This window comes from Python bivittatus, unplaced genomic scaffold (assembly GCF_059951505.1).
Source record: "Python bivittatus isolate LINGU-HERP-01145 unplaced genomic scaffold, Pbiv_v1 ctg000840_np1212, whole genome shotgun sequence".
Lineage (NCBI taxonomy): Eukaryota > Metazoa > Chordata > Lepidosauria > Squamata > Pythonidae > Python > Python bivittatus.
Genome location: NW_028277113.1, coordinates 19,365,866 through 19,381,649, shown reverse-complemented (window position 1 = coordinate 19,381,649; position 15,784 = coordinate 19,365,866). Strand labels below are relative to the sequence as shown.

The 15,784-nt window shown below is 35.4% G+C and overlaps 1 protein-coding gene across 5 annotated transcripts in view; it reads right to left on the bottom strand.

The window, feature by feature from the left end:
• Positions 1 to 15,784, bottom strand: part of CDKAL1 (CDKAL1 threonylcarbamoyladenosine tRNA methylthiotransferase) — a 316,095-nt gene that overhangs the window by 203,162 nt on the left and 97,149 nt on the right. For all 5 annotated transcript variants that reach the window (XR_015794055.1, XM_088130858.1, XM_088130855.1 and 2 more), the window contains exons 6-7: positions 6,485 to 6,581; positions 4,894 to 4,942 (exon numbers count right to left, since the gene is read on the bottom strand). Coding sequence is in view for 4 of the 5 variants with exons in the window: in XM_088130858.1 (XP_087986984.1) it covers positions 4,894 to 4,942; positions 6,485 to 6,581 (146 nt within the window). In the remaining variant the exon portion in view is untranslated. The remainder of the gene's footprint in view (positions 1 to 4,893; positions 4,943 to 6,484; positions 6,582 to 15,784) is intronic.

The window sequence follows — 15,784 nt, the reverse complement described above, 5'->3', positions numbered from 1 at the left end:
TAATTATTTACAAACAGCAAGGCATAATCTTTTGATATGTTAAACATATGGTTTCAGATCTAGAGGTAGTCAGGCTTAGAATAAACCAATTAAAAACTATGGGTGGAACTGAGGATGACTGTCTGGTCCCATTATTTCTCAGAATGTGTCCTAACCCTGAAATACAAATCTAACTCAGTGTAGCTGTTCAGTGCCTTTTCAATCTTAAACACATTTGGTGGAAACAAATCAAGCTAAACACACCCCTATCACCCAAAAATCAATGTTTGTTGAATATCTGTGATGGGATTCAACCCTTTTATTTTTTAGTTAAACAGAAAAAATGCAGAACTTTTGATTGATATACAAGAACAAGGCCACAAAATTAGCTTCCCATGCTAACCAATATCTGATTAAGCAATTAAGCAGGGCACAGCTTTTCTACAACCTTCGCTTGAAAAGAGAACTCTATTTTCAATAGCCAAAAATACAATTTTCACCAAAATCAAGAGTTTCCCATTTTCTTTTATTAAAAAAAAGAGGTCATTAAAAATTAAGACATAAGATCTGGCTTTCAGTTGCTAATCAGGCCAACAAGTATGTCAAATCCACATGGTATAAACGCAGTTTTATAAAAAGGATTTATATCTTATTATGAACTGCAAATGAAAGAAAGTGAAAATATTTTCTATACCACCCAAGTAAAAAAACAGTTCACTTTGAAAGAGAGGAAAGGAGGAAGAATACAGGAAAGAGATACAATTTGAGTAATCAAATATATGCCCATGTTGAACAGAAAGCTAGTGGGCATATCAATTCTCTGTCTTGCCAGGCAAAGCAAATAAATATAAACCCAATGAATTTTATGAGAGATGGTAGCAAACTAAGGTGTATTACAATTGTCACTACAGCATAGGAATATGCTGTAGAGTATATACAGAGTATATACTATTTATAGAGTATATCTGCATATACTCCCCCTCACTAAAGGCTGTTGTTAGAAACACCTCTTTGTGTTTAAACAAAGAGGTAATTAACACACAATTGCCCAATTCAGTTAAAAAGCAGCCCACACCAATTATTTACACAGTTGTGAGCAAAGAGGATTTCTACAAACAAAGCTCCACGCAGACGTACAGGATGGCATTAATTCTTTAGATTCAAGATATGTTCTGACAAAAAGGGAAGTATGAAAAATAATATGCCTACACATGCAAGTGCTTCTATACTCTCTTCCTACACACAGTTAAGAAGGCTAAGCAGAGTTTATTTATTTTGACTGATTATCAATTTCAAACTGCGGTTTAATATCATGGCTTAATAAAAGTCAATAGCCACAGTTTCTTGGTTCACTCAGTGCTAATTGGAGAATTAAGAGCTTGTATATTGTCAAAGGCTTTCACGGCCGGCATATGATGACTGGTTTGGGTCTTCCGGGCTGTGTGGCCGTGTTCTGGAAGTTTTGTTTCCTAACGTTTCGCCAGCACCTGTGACCAGCATCTTCAGAGTGCAGGAGCACAGACAGGAGCAGTTTTCTCTGAAGATGCCGGTCACAGGTGCTGGCAAAACGTTAGGAAACAAAACTTCCAGAACACGGCCACACAGCCCGGAAGACCCACACCAGTCATCAGTTAAGAGCTTGTATACATGTTCATTTGTATCTCAGTTTATTACGCTAATGTATAATTTTCTTTAAAAAGATAATTTATATTAAAATTATTTAATATAAATGATCTTTTTAAAGAAAATTATACATTAGCGCAATAAACTGAGTTACAAATGAACATGTATACAAGCTCTTAATTCTCCAGTTAGCACTGAGTGAACCAAGAAACTGTGGCCACTGACTTTTATTAAGCCATGATATTAAACCGCAGTTTGAAATTGATAATCAGTCAAAATAAATAAACTCTGCTTAACCTAGACTTCTTAACTGTGTGTAGGAAGAGCGTATAGAAGCCCTTGTGCATAAAATTAAAATTACTGTAGAAAAACACAGGTGATGAATATATAACTTCAGTATCTACATATGCTACAAATTAAGTGGTGGGAATATCATTATGGATAGCAGACATCTTAACACAATATTCTATTGATGAAAGATATTACCAGATTAAGAGTTCAGCTATTAATGAGTGATTTCTGATTACTCAAGCCATACAGATTATATTGATACTTCCTAGTATGAAATATGAACTGACACATTATGATTCAATGTGATGTGTAAACCATACCATTATGGCTTGTTGAACAAACCACATTTTAAACAATTCTGGCTTATTCTGATATGTAAATGCACATATATTCTACTTTTCCAAATTAAAATTTCCAGTTTCCCTATGAGTTCTAATAAAATATTTTCAACACTTTAACATTTCTTTTTAGAGTTTAATATATTAGTTTAACTCTCATCAGAGAACTTAATTTACTATGATTCATGTGCATTTGTTTAGACTGGAAATGAGAAAGATGCTTCAGATCCAGCCTGGGCATTCACTCTCCCTGTAACAACTCCTTAAGCTGTGTCTTTTCCTGAATAGCTGCACGTTCCCTTCTTATAATGGCTCACAAGACTGATGAGTAATTAGCACTGTTAATTAGCACCATGCTAAGCTACACCCATGCTGTTATAGAAGTTCAGAATTAGAGCATCCTTCAGTTATACGTAATATATTTAGATGTAGGATATTAGCTGAAGGCATGCAATACCAAAGATGCACACAAAGTAATGATGTTTTATTTGTAATGTTTTCCTTACACAGATTTCACTATCATGTATGAAGAAATATGAACAGTGCTGGTAAAATATTTTCTGCCACATGTACATGCACTAGGAAGCTGAAGTGAGCCATAGTTTCCAATGTGTGCAAAAAATACCTGTGTGTTTCCCACAAATTAATGTGTGTCCCCCCCACAAGGGCAGTGAACTTATGGGGAGAGAAAATGTCACATTCAAAACAGTTCAAGGAGAGCTCTTTTGTGCTTCTGTTTGTGTCTAGACTGACAGACATGCTGTCAATAAAAGTTCTCTACTTTAGGCTACACAATGTACACACAGATCATTTGCGAGCTTTTAGTGGCCCACCAATAACAACAGATTGATTGGTACGGCAGCTAAACAGTTGGCAAATATTAGTTAATATTTAAACTAGGAACAGATAGACCATATTACCAGACAGGTTAATGTGACTGAGACTTAGAGGGGTTAGATGAAGTCTGAAAAAGTTCAACACTGAAGTAATTTCCTTTTACTTGTTTACAGTAATCCTGTCCAGTGACCCATTTCACAAAATGTTCTGTGAAACTCAGGACCAGTGCAGGTTTTATTCAACCAGAAAGTCTAGTTTTCCCTTAATCCAATATGGATACACTTTACAGAATGCTGCTGTTTGATGTTTTGCAGGAAGCTTTATGATGTCAGTAGAAATGTTTAAGTTGGCTAATATTCACAACATTAAAATAATAAAAGCACTGGCATGATTTTGTATGGATACTGTAAAAATCAGTTTAAAGTAATATTATGTTTCTGATTTCTACTCTGTGTTTCATAAATCCAGGACATGAACATATAAGATGTGTATTCCAAATACCATGTGATATAAGCTGTAAAAGTGTTATTTTGTCTCATCTGAGAGGGAATATTAGAACAAGAACTCTAAAATCACCCTTTGTCTATCAAGCAAATTTTGAGTTGGAGAGAGAAGTGTTCCTGCAGACACTCAACAGGGCTTTGCAATCACTTGATAGAGTTGGCCTGAGGAATAAATGCCTGGTGCATTTCTACACATGTTGTCCCCTAAGTCAGCCTACTACAATAATTGGTCAGGTAGATGTTAAGCAGGTCTATAATCCATTCACAACTCATAATTCTAAATGGTAAACTTTAACATATTTAACTTGAAAAAAAAATTCCTACTATTTTTTGTAGATTGAGTCCATCATTATTATATACATATTTTAAAAAGGAACCTGGTAACTGAGAGGCTGTGAGGTATGCCATTCCTGACAGGGAACCCAATTACTGATATGCCTAGGAGGGATGGGGGTAAGACAAGGGAAGAGTGAGGTATTACAAGAATACTCCATTGTTGTTATCTAGTCTCCTAACACACTGGGGTCCAAAAGCATTGTTGCTGTGATTTAGTTCAATGAGATTTCCTCAAAATGTAGTCCTCCAGATGTTTTGAAGTACTATTCCCAACAGCATGGCTAACAGTGGGAAACACTGAGAGATGTACTTTGTTAATATCCAGAAAAGCAACATTTTCTGCACCAGTGCTCCAAGATAGGTAGGCACAGAATAATTTCCTTCTTGGGGGACATGGGAAATACAGAATTTTGACTATAAATATAGAAGCAGTTTGCACACATACATACAAACTTAAATTATTTATTTTGTAAAAAGAGTGGATTTATCCTCATTCATTCTCTCTCTCTCTACAGGCTATATGAGCTGAGAATATAAAGGCACTCTATGCTTCATAAAATTCATACAATATCTTTCTGTGTTCTAAAAACCCAATATCTTTAATGCAAAACTTGACATCTGATACAATTAAATACTGCAGTAAATGAACATCAATTTCTCTGAAATACATCATGATCTACATAAGAATATATAAGGAAAAAAAATATAAGAACATTGAAATACAAATTTTTGAAAAGTATTAAATATTAAAAACCAATTACTGAGCGAACCAGCTAGGGTGATCTATATTAATTTGGCTCAGCTTTCTGTAGATTTTTTGTGATATATGTGGCACCTGCTAAATATTTACATTTCAGTCAGTATTTTGAATGTGTATGTGGCATATTTCAACAGGAGATTCCTTAGGGATATATGTGATCAAAGCAACATCAGGAATGAGCACTGAGAAGAATGAACACGTGCATTATTTCAGCTGAAAAGCTTACCCTTAATAGTTTCCTCAACAACTTCCACTACACGATCTATCTGTTGAACCTGAAATGCAATAGATTAATAAATCAAGCTGTGAATATTCAGATGACCTTTGAAAGACCCTTTTTCAAACACATTCTTGAATGTATTTAATCCACATAAAAGAACCCTTGCACTTTTTGCTATATGCTGTCTACCTACATATTTCTGCTTGCAAGACAGATTGAAAAGTGAATCAAATAAAAGTCAATGCCTATGTTTTACTGCATCCATATTGTGCTTTTAAAATATAAAAGCCAGCTTACAACAAAGTTTAGCACCAATTTCATGCCAGCAAAAAGTATTACTCAATGCAGCAAGAACCAATTATAAAGGAGAAGTCACCCCAGGCTTTTTTACAAGGACAGCTTACATAAATCTACAAAGTAGAGAATTTATATAATTATGAATGGTGGCCAATAAGCTGTACTCTTAGCAAGAACTGACAGCATCCCTGGACAAGAACAGTAGTAGCAGCAAATCTGGAGGAGATTCAAGTCCTGCACTCCAGCCTCTTTCTACAATGCATGATAAGCAGTTCCACAGCTCAGTCACTTAAAATGTCTACAGAGAAGAAGTTGCATATACTGTATAATACTAGGAAGTTCAGAGTTTACAAGGGCTACCAATATTCACTAAGAAACTCAATCAATTTCCTCTTCAAGCCATGGAAATAAGTAGCATGTCATTCACATGTTATGCTTGACCATAAATAATCCAGCAGTGAACATTAAATTTTATTTAATGAGATTAGCAAATGCAGTTGGAAATGTCAATTGCATGCCAGAATATCTAACCATGGTTTGTTAAATGAGCCATAGTGGCTTGGTCTGCATATAAAATGAACTCAGAATAAATATATTTGTATATTACACTAAATCAGAAACAAAGCACATATGACTTTGCATTAGATGAAACAGGCAAAAATAATAATTTCCTTTTCTGATTATCTTGTTTACATCAATGTAATTCTGATTATCTTGTTTACATCAATGTCTGGATGAACTGCTCTTTCAGTGTGACCATTTTAAAATAAAGGACATGTCAACACATTGTGAACAATTCTAGAAACAACTGTACATGCTTGAGATACCTTGCATATACATATGGACATACAAATCTCCAAAGTTGTCTTGTAAGTACATTATCTCTTCTTTCTCCTAATGATGGTATGTGCTCAAGGAATGTTCAAATTCCAAGATTGTCAAATAAAGCTAAAGGATGTCGCTGCTCTAGAGTACCTTCCTAATGTCAATTTAGCTAAGAAACATCAGTTTTTTGACTGGTGAGGAATACATCAAGAACATTCTGCAGTTCCATCAACAAGATCAGTATAAATTACTATACTGAAAAGTGCATAATTCTGTTCTCTATAATTCATGATGTTTCCAGTTTTATGGTATCTCAGCTAACGCAGGATATAATAAAATCTTAGACAGATGTTTAGAAAGCGTTAGAGATTAGATTAGCAAAATTTATAGCCAAGAAAAGACAACATTTTAGGTTCTTAAAACTCCTAACGATCAAGTTCTGAAAGAATCTCAACACAAACCATAATATTCTCACCCCAATAATGCTCAGGCCTTGCAGATAGTCTTGTCGGGGCTGGGCTTGTGGAACACATCCTGCTAGAACAACTTTCTTTTTTCCTTCTTGTGCTTTCCTAAAATGAACAAATATTATCTTCCTTCAGTGGCAGAGTACATTCATTTAATTAACATTCACTAACTTTGCATCACTTTTGTCACAGTATGAAATAATTGAAAAACCAAGAATTTTTCCTAATTGTGTCATTCTGCCACCAAACAGATTCTTAATTGCACTTCTATCCCAAACATCCTTCAAATCTGCCCTGGAGGGTTGGAGGATTCTTTGGTGTTGATTTGGAATACATGTAAGAATTAGGGTGGGGAGAGAGACAATAATGGGAAATACTGTTGCTGTAGCAGAAGTCAACTTGCATAATCTTAAATTCAATTCAAAACTTCATCTGGTGTGATATGAGGCCACACAAATCAAATTATTCATATACATCCCAAGGGGAAAAATATTTTTAATACTTTACTTTCTGGCATTTATAACAATAAAACATATTCATCTCTTTATGAATTGCTCCATAGACCTCAGAGCAGTTGATGAACAATTCCAGGTATCGGTATCAGACTAGTTTATAGATCCCTGGATCCTCCTTTCTGAAGATAAGAACATTTGCTCTCCTCTAAGTCATTCAGCATGTTAACAATTTTTCAGGATTATGTAAGATAATTAGTTCCTTCAGCATCTTAGGATGCAAGTCAACTGATCCTAGATATTTGAACTTATTCAAAGTACAGACGTATTCCCTAAGTTTCTATTTGTTTCAAGCTTCAGCCCTGCCATCTTTTCTGCTTCGGAAGATTGAACCTCTTATTTGAGACCTGATAGAATATTGTTGTTTTTACTGAGCAGCTAGTATTCTTTTCCATTTATTTTCAGCATATCTAAAGAAGCCTTTTTTTATTATTCTAAGCATCCTTTGCTAACCTCAGCTCATTCTAAGCTTTCACTTTCTCGATACAAATTCTACAGTTCTGGGCTATCTGCCTAGACTCTTTGACTCTTCCTCATTTTCCAAATCCTAAATGACTCCTATATGGCACTTAGTTGTTGTATTCTTATATCATCCAATAATAGATAACTTCTGCTAGACACCCCTACAGCAGTATAACAACCTATCTTTTTTCCCGTGTTTAGCACTTACACTCACTGAGAGTGTGAATACATCTGCAATTCTAATGGATTCCTACTGGTATATTAAGTAATTTCTCAACAGCGGCCATACACGAGCCAGTAGACGCACAAGAAACCACACTATATTTGAGCAGGTGATATTAAAAAATACCTTGCATGTGCATCCAGAATATTAATATCATGAATATTATCCATAATTAGATAAAGTGGAAGTAGGCAACATTTTGGACGATAAGGACGATACAGTATTGGGAGCAGGAAGCATAATTAAGGCCACGATGAGTGGGATGAAGTCACAAATAGGTAGGGCTCTGTCGCACTAGAGGGTTAGGAGTGGGGAAGGGAAGGAGGATTCTGGGCTCTTTTCCCAGTAGGTTTAACGAGGTACAATCTTCTTCTGATTTTTAAAAGCTACTTCAATCCTATTTCAGCTCAAAGTTTGAAACCAATCTGCCAATTTCCAGCAACGGCATCATTGAAATTCAGTGGCACAATCAAAATGGGCTCTGAAAGGCACAAGAAAGCATTCAGTAATAGAAGGTTGCCCATCCCTCAGATAAAGTGTCTCTGTACTAAAGGAAATAGTAATTCAGTACAAAAAATGTTATCACTTCACCTTATTGTAAGAAAAAAGTAACTTTTATTTTCTTGATTTTTGTTAAGGATTAATGCCCTGACTAGGCAGTACCTTGGCTGATCTTCAAAAGCTCAGCAAGACTGAATCTGGTTTGACTTGATTAGACCACATGGAAATAACGGGTTAGAGGACAGATTCTGACGTTTTGGACAATGATAACGACAAACCATGTCCATATTGTTGCCAAGAAAACTATACAAATGTGTCTAGGATGTCACCAGAATTTGGGCTCAACCTGAAGAAGATTTTAACTTTATTTCTGCTCAGGTGATTTAATATTGTACTTTCTTTTAATCATATACCAAGCACTCATTGGTAGTTCTATGTTGCATGAAAACATACAGTCCTTTCTCCTCAAAAAGCTGGAAATGTGGCAGTCTGATATATATTAAAAATGCATATTTCAATTCCTCAAATTGTCATAAAATGTGACAATAGATGATATAATTTAGAATAAACTGCATAAGCATTACATCAATCTATTTTAATAAAAAAATCTCTGTATAGACCTGTGTACATAAGAATCAAGCATTTAATTATATTTTTTCTCATCCTCATTCAAAACTATCTTTTTAATACCATCTAATGGGTTCTGCTCAGTTTAACAAAAGTCTTAGTGTTCTTTATTTAACAATAAAAAAGGCGATACTGGAATGCTATAAATGACTTTAACCTTCAAAACTTTAATGGTGGTAGAAAGATGGGGGTGGGAAAGAGAAGCCTTACAGAATTTCAGTAGCATAAATTAATAGATCTCTACTTTCAGAGCCTTCCTACACTGCAGTTAAATAAATTTCACCACTGAATTTTCAATTTAACCGGCTCTTAATTTATACAGTAATTTATATGCTACTGCCTTCTACTTCAACTTAAATCTGATTTACAAAATCTCACTGCAGTAAAGTTCACTGCAGTAAACTGAAGTGCAGTGAAGTGAACAACTGTCTTTGGAGATCTTAGGAAAAGTAATCTGTATAATAGGTTCTTTAAAAAAAAAACTACAAGACGTTTAGCTATAATCTTTCCTTGTAAGACCACTACAATAGAATAAACAATCTGGCCCACTGTGGGTGCAAATTTCCCCAAAAGGCAAGATATAAAGGCCCAGTAAGATAATGGAGGAATCTGCAATCATCCAATCTGCCTAGTAAATCCATATTGCTACTTGTGAATACATCAGGAGGAAAAAAACAAGGTTTAATTGAGCCTACGGGAATCTGTTATATGAAGTATAGGGCTGCAGTGGATCATCTCAGCGAACCTGTAAGTATTTGCTACTAGAGATTTAAAGACAAGATTGCTGATTACATTCCCTAAAGGGAAGAGGTGGGGAAGCAGTCTGGCCCATTGTTTCTCCTAACTTTTTCTTTTTCCTACCTTGGGGGAGGTAGGGAAGAAGCAACCCTTAATGACAATTCCATAACAAGCTTTGTCCAGAAAAACAAAGAGAGATTTGGGCAGCACCTTAATAAGAAAAGAATGTTGAAGAATAAAATAATGAGTAATAACATGGTTTGCCAGATGTTCCTCTTATCAAAACTGTGTATACATCAGTCACTTTTTACAAAGTTATCTTTAAACTTTAAAGTAGTACATAGAAGAAACATTTCAAGTTTAACATTTAAAGGCCTAGAGTCACAAGGTGGAACTGACTGCCTGCTCCTTTCAGTTGGATTCTTACATCAAGTAATTTCTATGTTTCTGATGTAGTATATTACATGAACCTAACCACAATGGTTTGTGTTGTATAAACTCAAGCGAGTGTGGTTTATTCAAGAAGCTGTAGTTTAGCAAATCCATGGCATAACACAATGCCTCAAGCAAAGGAATCTTCAAGTAGAGGAAAAGCCAGCTTGATAAACAGGAAGTGATACATACAGGAAGCAGTAGGTTGTGATTCACAACGGACAGAAGCCTTCTATCATGAAAATCTTGTTCACTGGTACAAGTTTAGGATTAATAAATAGAATGTTATTTTGCAGGATATATACTCTGATTGAAGCAGAAGACAATCTGATAGCACTAGAGCACATATCCCCAACTTGTTGTCTTTTAGACATTTTAGATTGTAATACCAGAATTCCAAGTCATGCTGCATGATAATAATGGGAGTTGAAGACCAATACACTTGGAATCCACCAGGCTGGGGTAAAGATACTCATTTTATTTTGGAAAGTTTTTTTCATTGCTTTTATAGGGCTCTGAGTTAATATCACCATTAAGACCCTTACTCTTCCTTAAACTGTAGATTTCATTCCAAGAACTTCAAAAATTACTGGCTGAGTTACTAGTCAATAGATCAGCTATTGTTCAGCTTCATCAGAACAAATCTGGTTTACCATAGTTTCCTTGGCTTTTTCCCCTGAATACATGCCACCTATACCTTGTCTTTGAAAAGTAAGTTTTCTTACCATGCCTTTATTACATATCTCAATCTCTTATTCAAAAAGTTAATTACATGGAGTAAGCCACATCTTCTTGGGGATAGCTGTATGGCGCTTTCTCTGTAACATCTAGTGTTCTTTCATCTATGTTTAGTACTGTCTACTATGTCCTTTTAAAACAATTATGTGGTTTAATGTGAAAGACAACTCAACTCCATCCATGTACACAATTTTTCTGCTCATGCTCCTTAACTGAAAATTCAAAACAAAGGATGTTGATTAGTCAAAACACCTACAAACACTGTAAAATTAAGATGCCAGTGATCTCAGAGGAACCAATAGAAACTTACATTAATTTTTCTTTTCCAAACAGAACACTAGTGGAAATAAATACTAATAATTAACAACCCCAACTCTATGATGAATTCCCATATGCTCAAATTTCTGGTTTTAATCTTTCTTGCACTTATAGCATGACTTTACAATAGAATTTTGCTCTATTTTTATGCTGACTGATTAACTAAACTTTGATCCTTTTCAATTTATTGTTGATATAGAAAGATCTAATATTTATTGTTGCTGATTCAGATTTCTGCAGGAAAAAAGCCCAAAAGCTGAGAATAAGCGTTATTAATTAAAACACAAGGGAAGCCAACATTAAACAGAGAATCTCCCACTTTTGTAGTCAATATCTGCACATCTGTATTAAATATTTATGGAAATCTTTAAAAATATATATCTAAATCCAGTGGGTGCAATCAATGTGTAATGTGTCCAGAATAACTGTGCACAGAGAATCCCATTAGGGTTTAATTCTCCACTTTCAGCAGGCCTCTCCTTCGAACTATCTGCTACTGAAAGTGGTCCAAACAGATAAACCCGAGGCAGGAGCAAGCATATCTAATTCTAAGGGTCCAGAGATTAGAGGAAAAGAGTCAGGATGGAAGGTAAGTTCCAGAGAAGGCATCTAAGCAGAACAAGTCTAGTCCTGTTTCTGCTCATAACCATCTCAAACTTACAGCCATCCCTGAGATCAGGTTTAGATAAGCAAGGATTGGCCTGTAAGAGAGCTCAGAATCATCAGTGTGGTGATCTTACACTCCCTTAGGTAAGTAAGGGAATACAAGTTGTTTAGGAGGACAGATGCTAGATTCTGTTTCACAACCCTTATGATAATGGTTCCATTTTCCCCCTTACTCTTGCCTCCCTGTGAACCATGTAATAAGATGCTGTGGATAATGGATATTGAGCATGCCTCACCTATCCTCAAGTCAGATTTTCCTTTCACTCAAGATTTTCCTTTTATTGCAAGCTAAACAACACTTGGAGTGGAAGAACTGGATAAAGCAAGGAGAGTTGCTTATGGGTGTTCTATTCTTATGACATCTCATCAAACTGCTCGCACATAGATAGTGAAGCAGAATGGATGGAAACAGAGCTCTTGAATTCTAGGCCACATTTCAGGGTGGTCAGAGAAGGTGATTACATACTGTAAATGATTATTTCTCATGTCTTGTTTCTTCATTAACTCTACATTCCGTAGACTGCTTTTGGTTACGGCTCAATTTCTTTTTTTCCCTTCCGCTAGCTAATTTAGTTCAGTCAGTCTGTTCTGGCAGTTTGCCATCTTCTTACACCTTTGGCTTATTTTTTCCGTTTCCTTGTTTATGTCAAGCATTTTCCATAGGTACGTCTGCCTAATTCCATTTACTCACCCACATCTACCATTTGCTGTTAATTTCCCCCAATCCCTTCTCTCCAGCTTCTGCCAGACTGATGCTGGCCACTTCAACCCTTTAAAGCTAAAACTGCAGAAGCAAGAATCCTACTTTATTCTTTATTGCCTGAATAACACCCCGCAAAGCAATGGCAGCTGCATATGTATTCTCTTTCATCTATGCCTCCTCACTCACTTACACACACTCCTCTGGTCCTTTAAAAGCAAGAAGAGAGGGCACACAGCTGCCACAGTATTGTATTTCCCCATCTAGTAACAGTACAATCTTGGCTGCTAGTCCCAGCACATGCGCACACGCACGCACACACACAAAAGGCAAGGAGGAGAGAAAAGAGGCATTTGAGAAATGCACTGAAATAACACTGAGAAAGCTGTCCAAAAGAAAAGCAGGCCCATGTTTTTGAAAATAATCCTAATAGGAGAGATGGAAATTAACTCAGAAGCAGGTATTTGAAAAACCAAGCACATTTCTAATCTAAAGCAGTAGCATATCCTCCAATGGCCCCTCAGGTCTGCATTGGCTTCTGCAATACAGACCTGAGAAGAGATACCAGTAAGAGGGTTTTTCTAGAAAGGAAGGTTCCTTATCTGAAAAAAAAGTCTGCGGCAAAAAGATGGTGGCTGCAAGAAAAGGGGGGGGGAAAAGCCCTTGTCATCTTTGTAGTCCTTCTTATCATTTGCTGGATATGCCTCTCAAGCAAATATAGCAGAAATACAAAAGGGCAAGCACAATGACGACTTCTTGCCAACCTCTTACTTTTATATAATTCATATCTGTTGTCTTGCTGTCAATTAATCCATTTACCAATTGTTAACTGACCAAATACTGTTGACCAAAACCAAACCTCTGATTAAACTGGCAGTTGAATTAAATTCTTAAAATAGGTCATTACCAAAAAAAACCCTGTCATCTTAAAGGCATTGCGTCTTCCCTTTTAAGCAGGATTTTCTTCCATAACCATTCCTGCTATAACTTATTTACATCATCTAAACATCTGTTTTATTCATATGCAATCTAATATGATTTGATTACATAAAACTCACACTAAGATTCCTCATGTCAGGTGTCAACCATAACTTCAACACTATCTACTTACCTTATTGGCCCATTCATTCAATCCAACTTAAAGACTACTCTTGTATGAATGAGTTAAGAGCTAAAATTAATTTCACCTGCAGTTATCCATTATATAATAAATTAGATTAAATTCTTAAAATAGGTCATTACCAAAAAAAGAGGGAAAAAAACCATTTTAAAGGCACTGCTTCTTCCCTTTTAAGCAGGATTTTCTTTTATAACCATTCCTTAAAGTCTACTCTTGTATGAATGAGTTAAGAGCTAAAATTAATTTCACCTGCAGTTATCCATTATATAATGTTAGATTCGAATATGCTGAATGTGCTAAACAGTTTTTATAATGTAGTACAATCTGGATAAGAGAATGCCACTTAGGACACAGAACTGAGGATTTCCTTCTGTAAATCAAGCAATCCTTAAACAGGAATTCATTTCAGCAGAGTAACATTGCCCCCTACTGACACTAATAAAACAAACATGTTATTTAATAAAACTCCAGCATATTAATTACAATTATCTTTTTCTTTTTAAAAAAGTCTTTTATATTACAAGCCTAACTTAAGAAATTATAGTACATAGAATTTATTCTAGCCAATGTTGTTATAAATACAAATACCTGTTCACATTTTCCCTGAAAATGGATGCTAATCCTTTCTTCTTGCTTGAAATCAAATAAGCTAATGAGATATCAACAGCTGTTGTACAAACAGGCATTGATGGCTCCAACTGCAAGTAAATTCCTAGCCCAGTGGGATGATAATGAAGGAGCAATAAAAACAGCCAAATCAGATTTCATGAAAGGACAACTCCAACAGGTGCATTTTGGGATGGGACAGCTTTCTCTAATTAATGTCCCACCTCAAAATTCACAAATGCGATGGTGTTATTGTTTGAAATCTTCCCTCATATTTCCCAATTATTCCCACTTGTGACTGAAGCCTATGGAATGGTATTAGGTGACATGCATGAATGTCAATTTAACAGAAATATTTGTTTATTCAAAATATACTATAATTTAACTTGTGGAATTGCTTGTACTTTGCCTACAAGTTATTTTAAAATCCTTCTTTCTATAAAACTTCTTCAGAGATATTTTTACTGCAATAAAGTACTACTACCTTTAGAATATGATCTGTTGAACTCAATGGGATTTACTTCTGAGATGGCATGTTGTCTTTGTAATACCTTGAGCAACTTTCTCTTTTTCTTTCTCAGCTAGTAGTCTGTAAATCAGTGGCTGAGAGATCTTGATTGCCTCTATGCATCCCTAAATAAAAATTTACTATAATATTGCAAGATTTTTAATGAGCATTCAGTAATTTTATTCCAAGTGTCACAAGTTGTTCAGAACATTAAAATGCTGTGAGATCTCTTACAAAGTTTCACCATTCTCATGCAAGATCACTGAACTTTTATGAAATCTGGCAATCTTGTGTGATTTTGGTATCTATGTAAAAGTCCCAAATTAAATTAAATTAAATTAAATTAAATTAAATTAAATGAAATGAAATTAAATTAAGACTTTAATGTTGGCCTTTTACATAGATGCTGACCCACTGTCCTTTGCTGTAAACCTTTTCATCAAAAACTATGTCAGTTATTTATTCTTCAAAGTTGCACCAAAATCCCAAGTAGCTGTTTTATAAAACAAAAACAGAGCCTAACAAATCCTTCATTATATTTTATGCTTTTCAAAACATAAAACTCAAAGAAAAAAGGCTATAGCACTCATATTATTGTATACTACATGTATCCATGCAGTGTAATGGTAACTGTATCATCATTTTGATATCACTTTCACACTACACTGCCTACTAACTTGTTATACAAAGTTGCATACAATGGACTTGTAAGTTCCAAAAATTGTGCTAAATTGTTATTGTAGTACAGGAATGGGGCCAGTTTGGTGTAGTGGTTAGGGGACCAGGCTAGAAACCAGGAGACTGGGAATTCTAGTCCCGCCTTAGGCACACAGTCACCTGGTGACCGTGGGCCAGTCACTCTCAGCCCTAGGAAAGAGACAATGGCAAACCACTTCTGAAAACCCTTGCCAAGAAAAGTGCAGGAACTAGTCCAGGCAGTCACCAGGAGTCAACCTTGACTCAAAGGCACATACACACACAAAACTGGAATGGTTTGCAGTTCAGAATCAAAAGGCAATTGTCATGACCTGTGATAAACAATATACAGTGCAGAAATATAATGCACAAAAACACATTATATATCTGAAACCCATGGTATACCATCTTACAGGTTTGTAAAATAAATTGTCAGAATAGACAGATGGACAAATTTGACA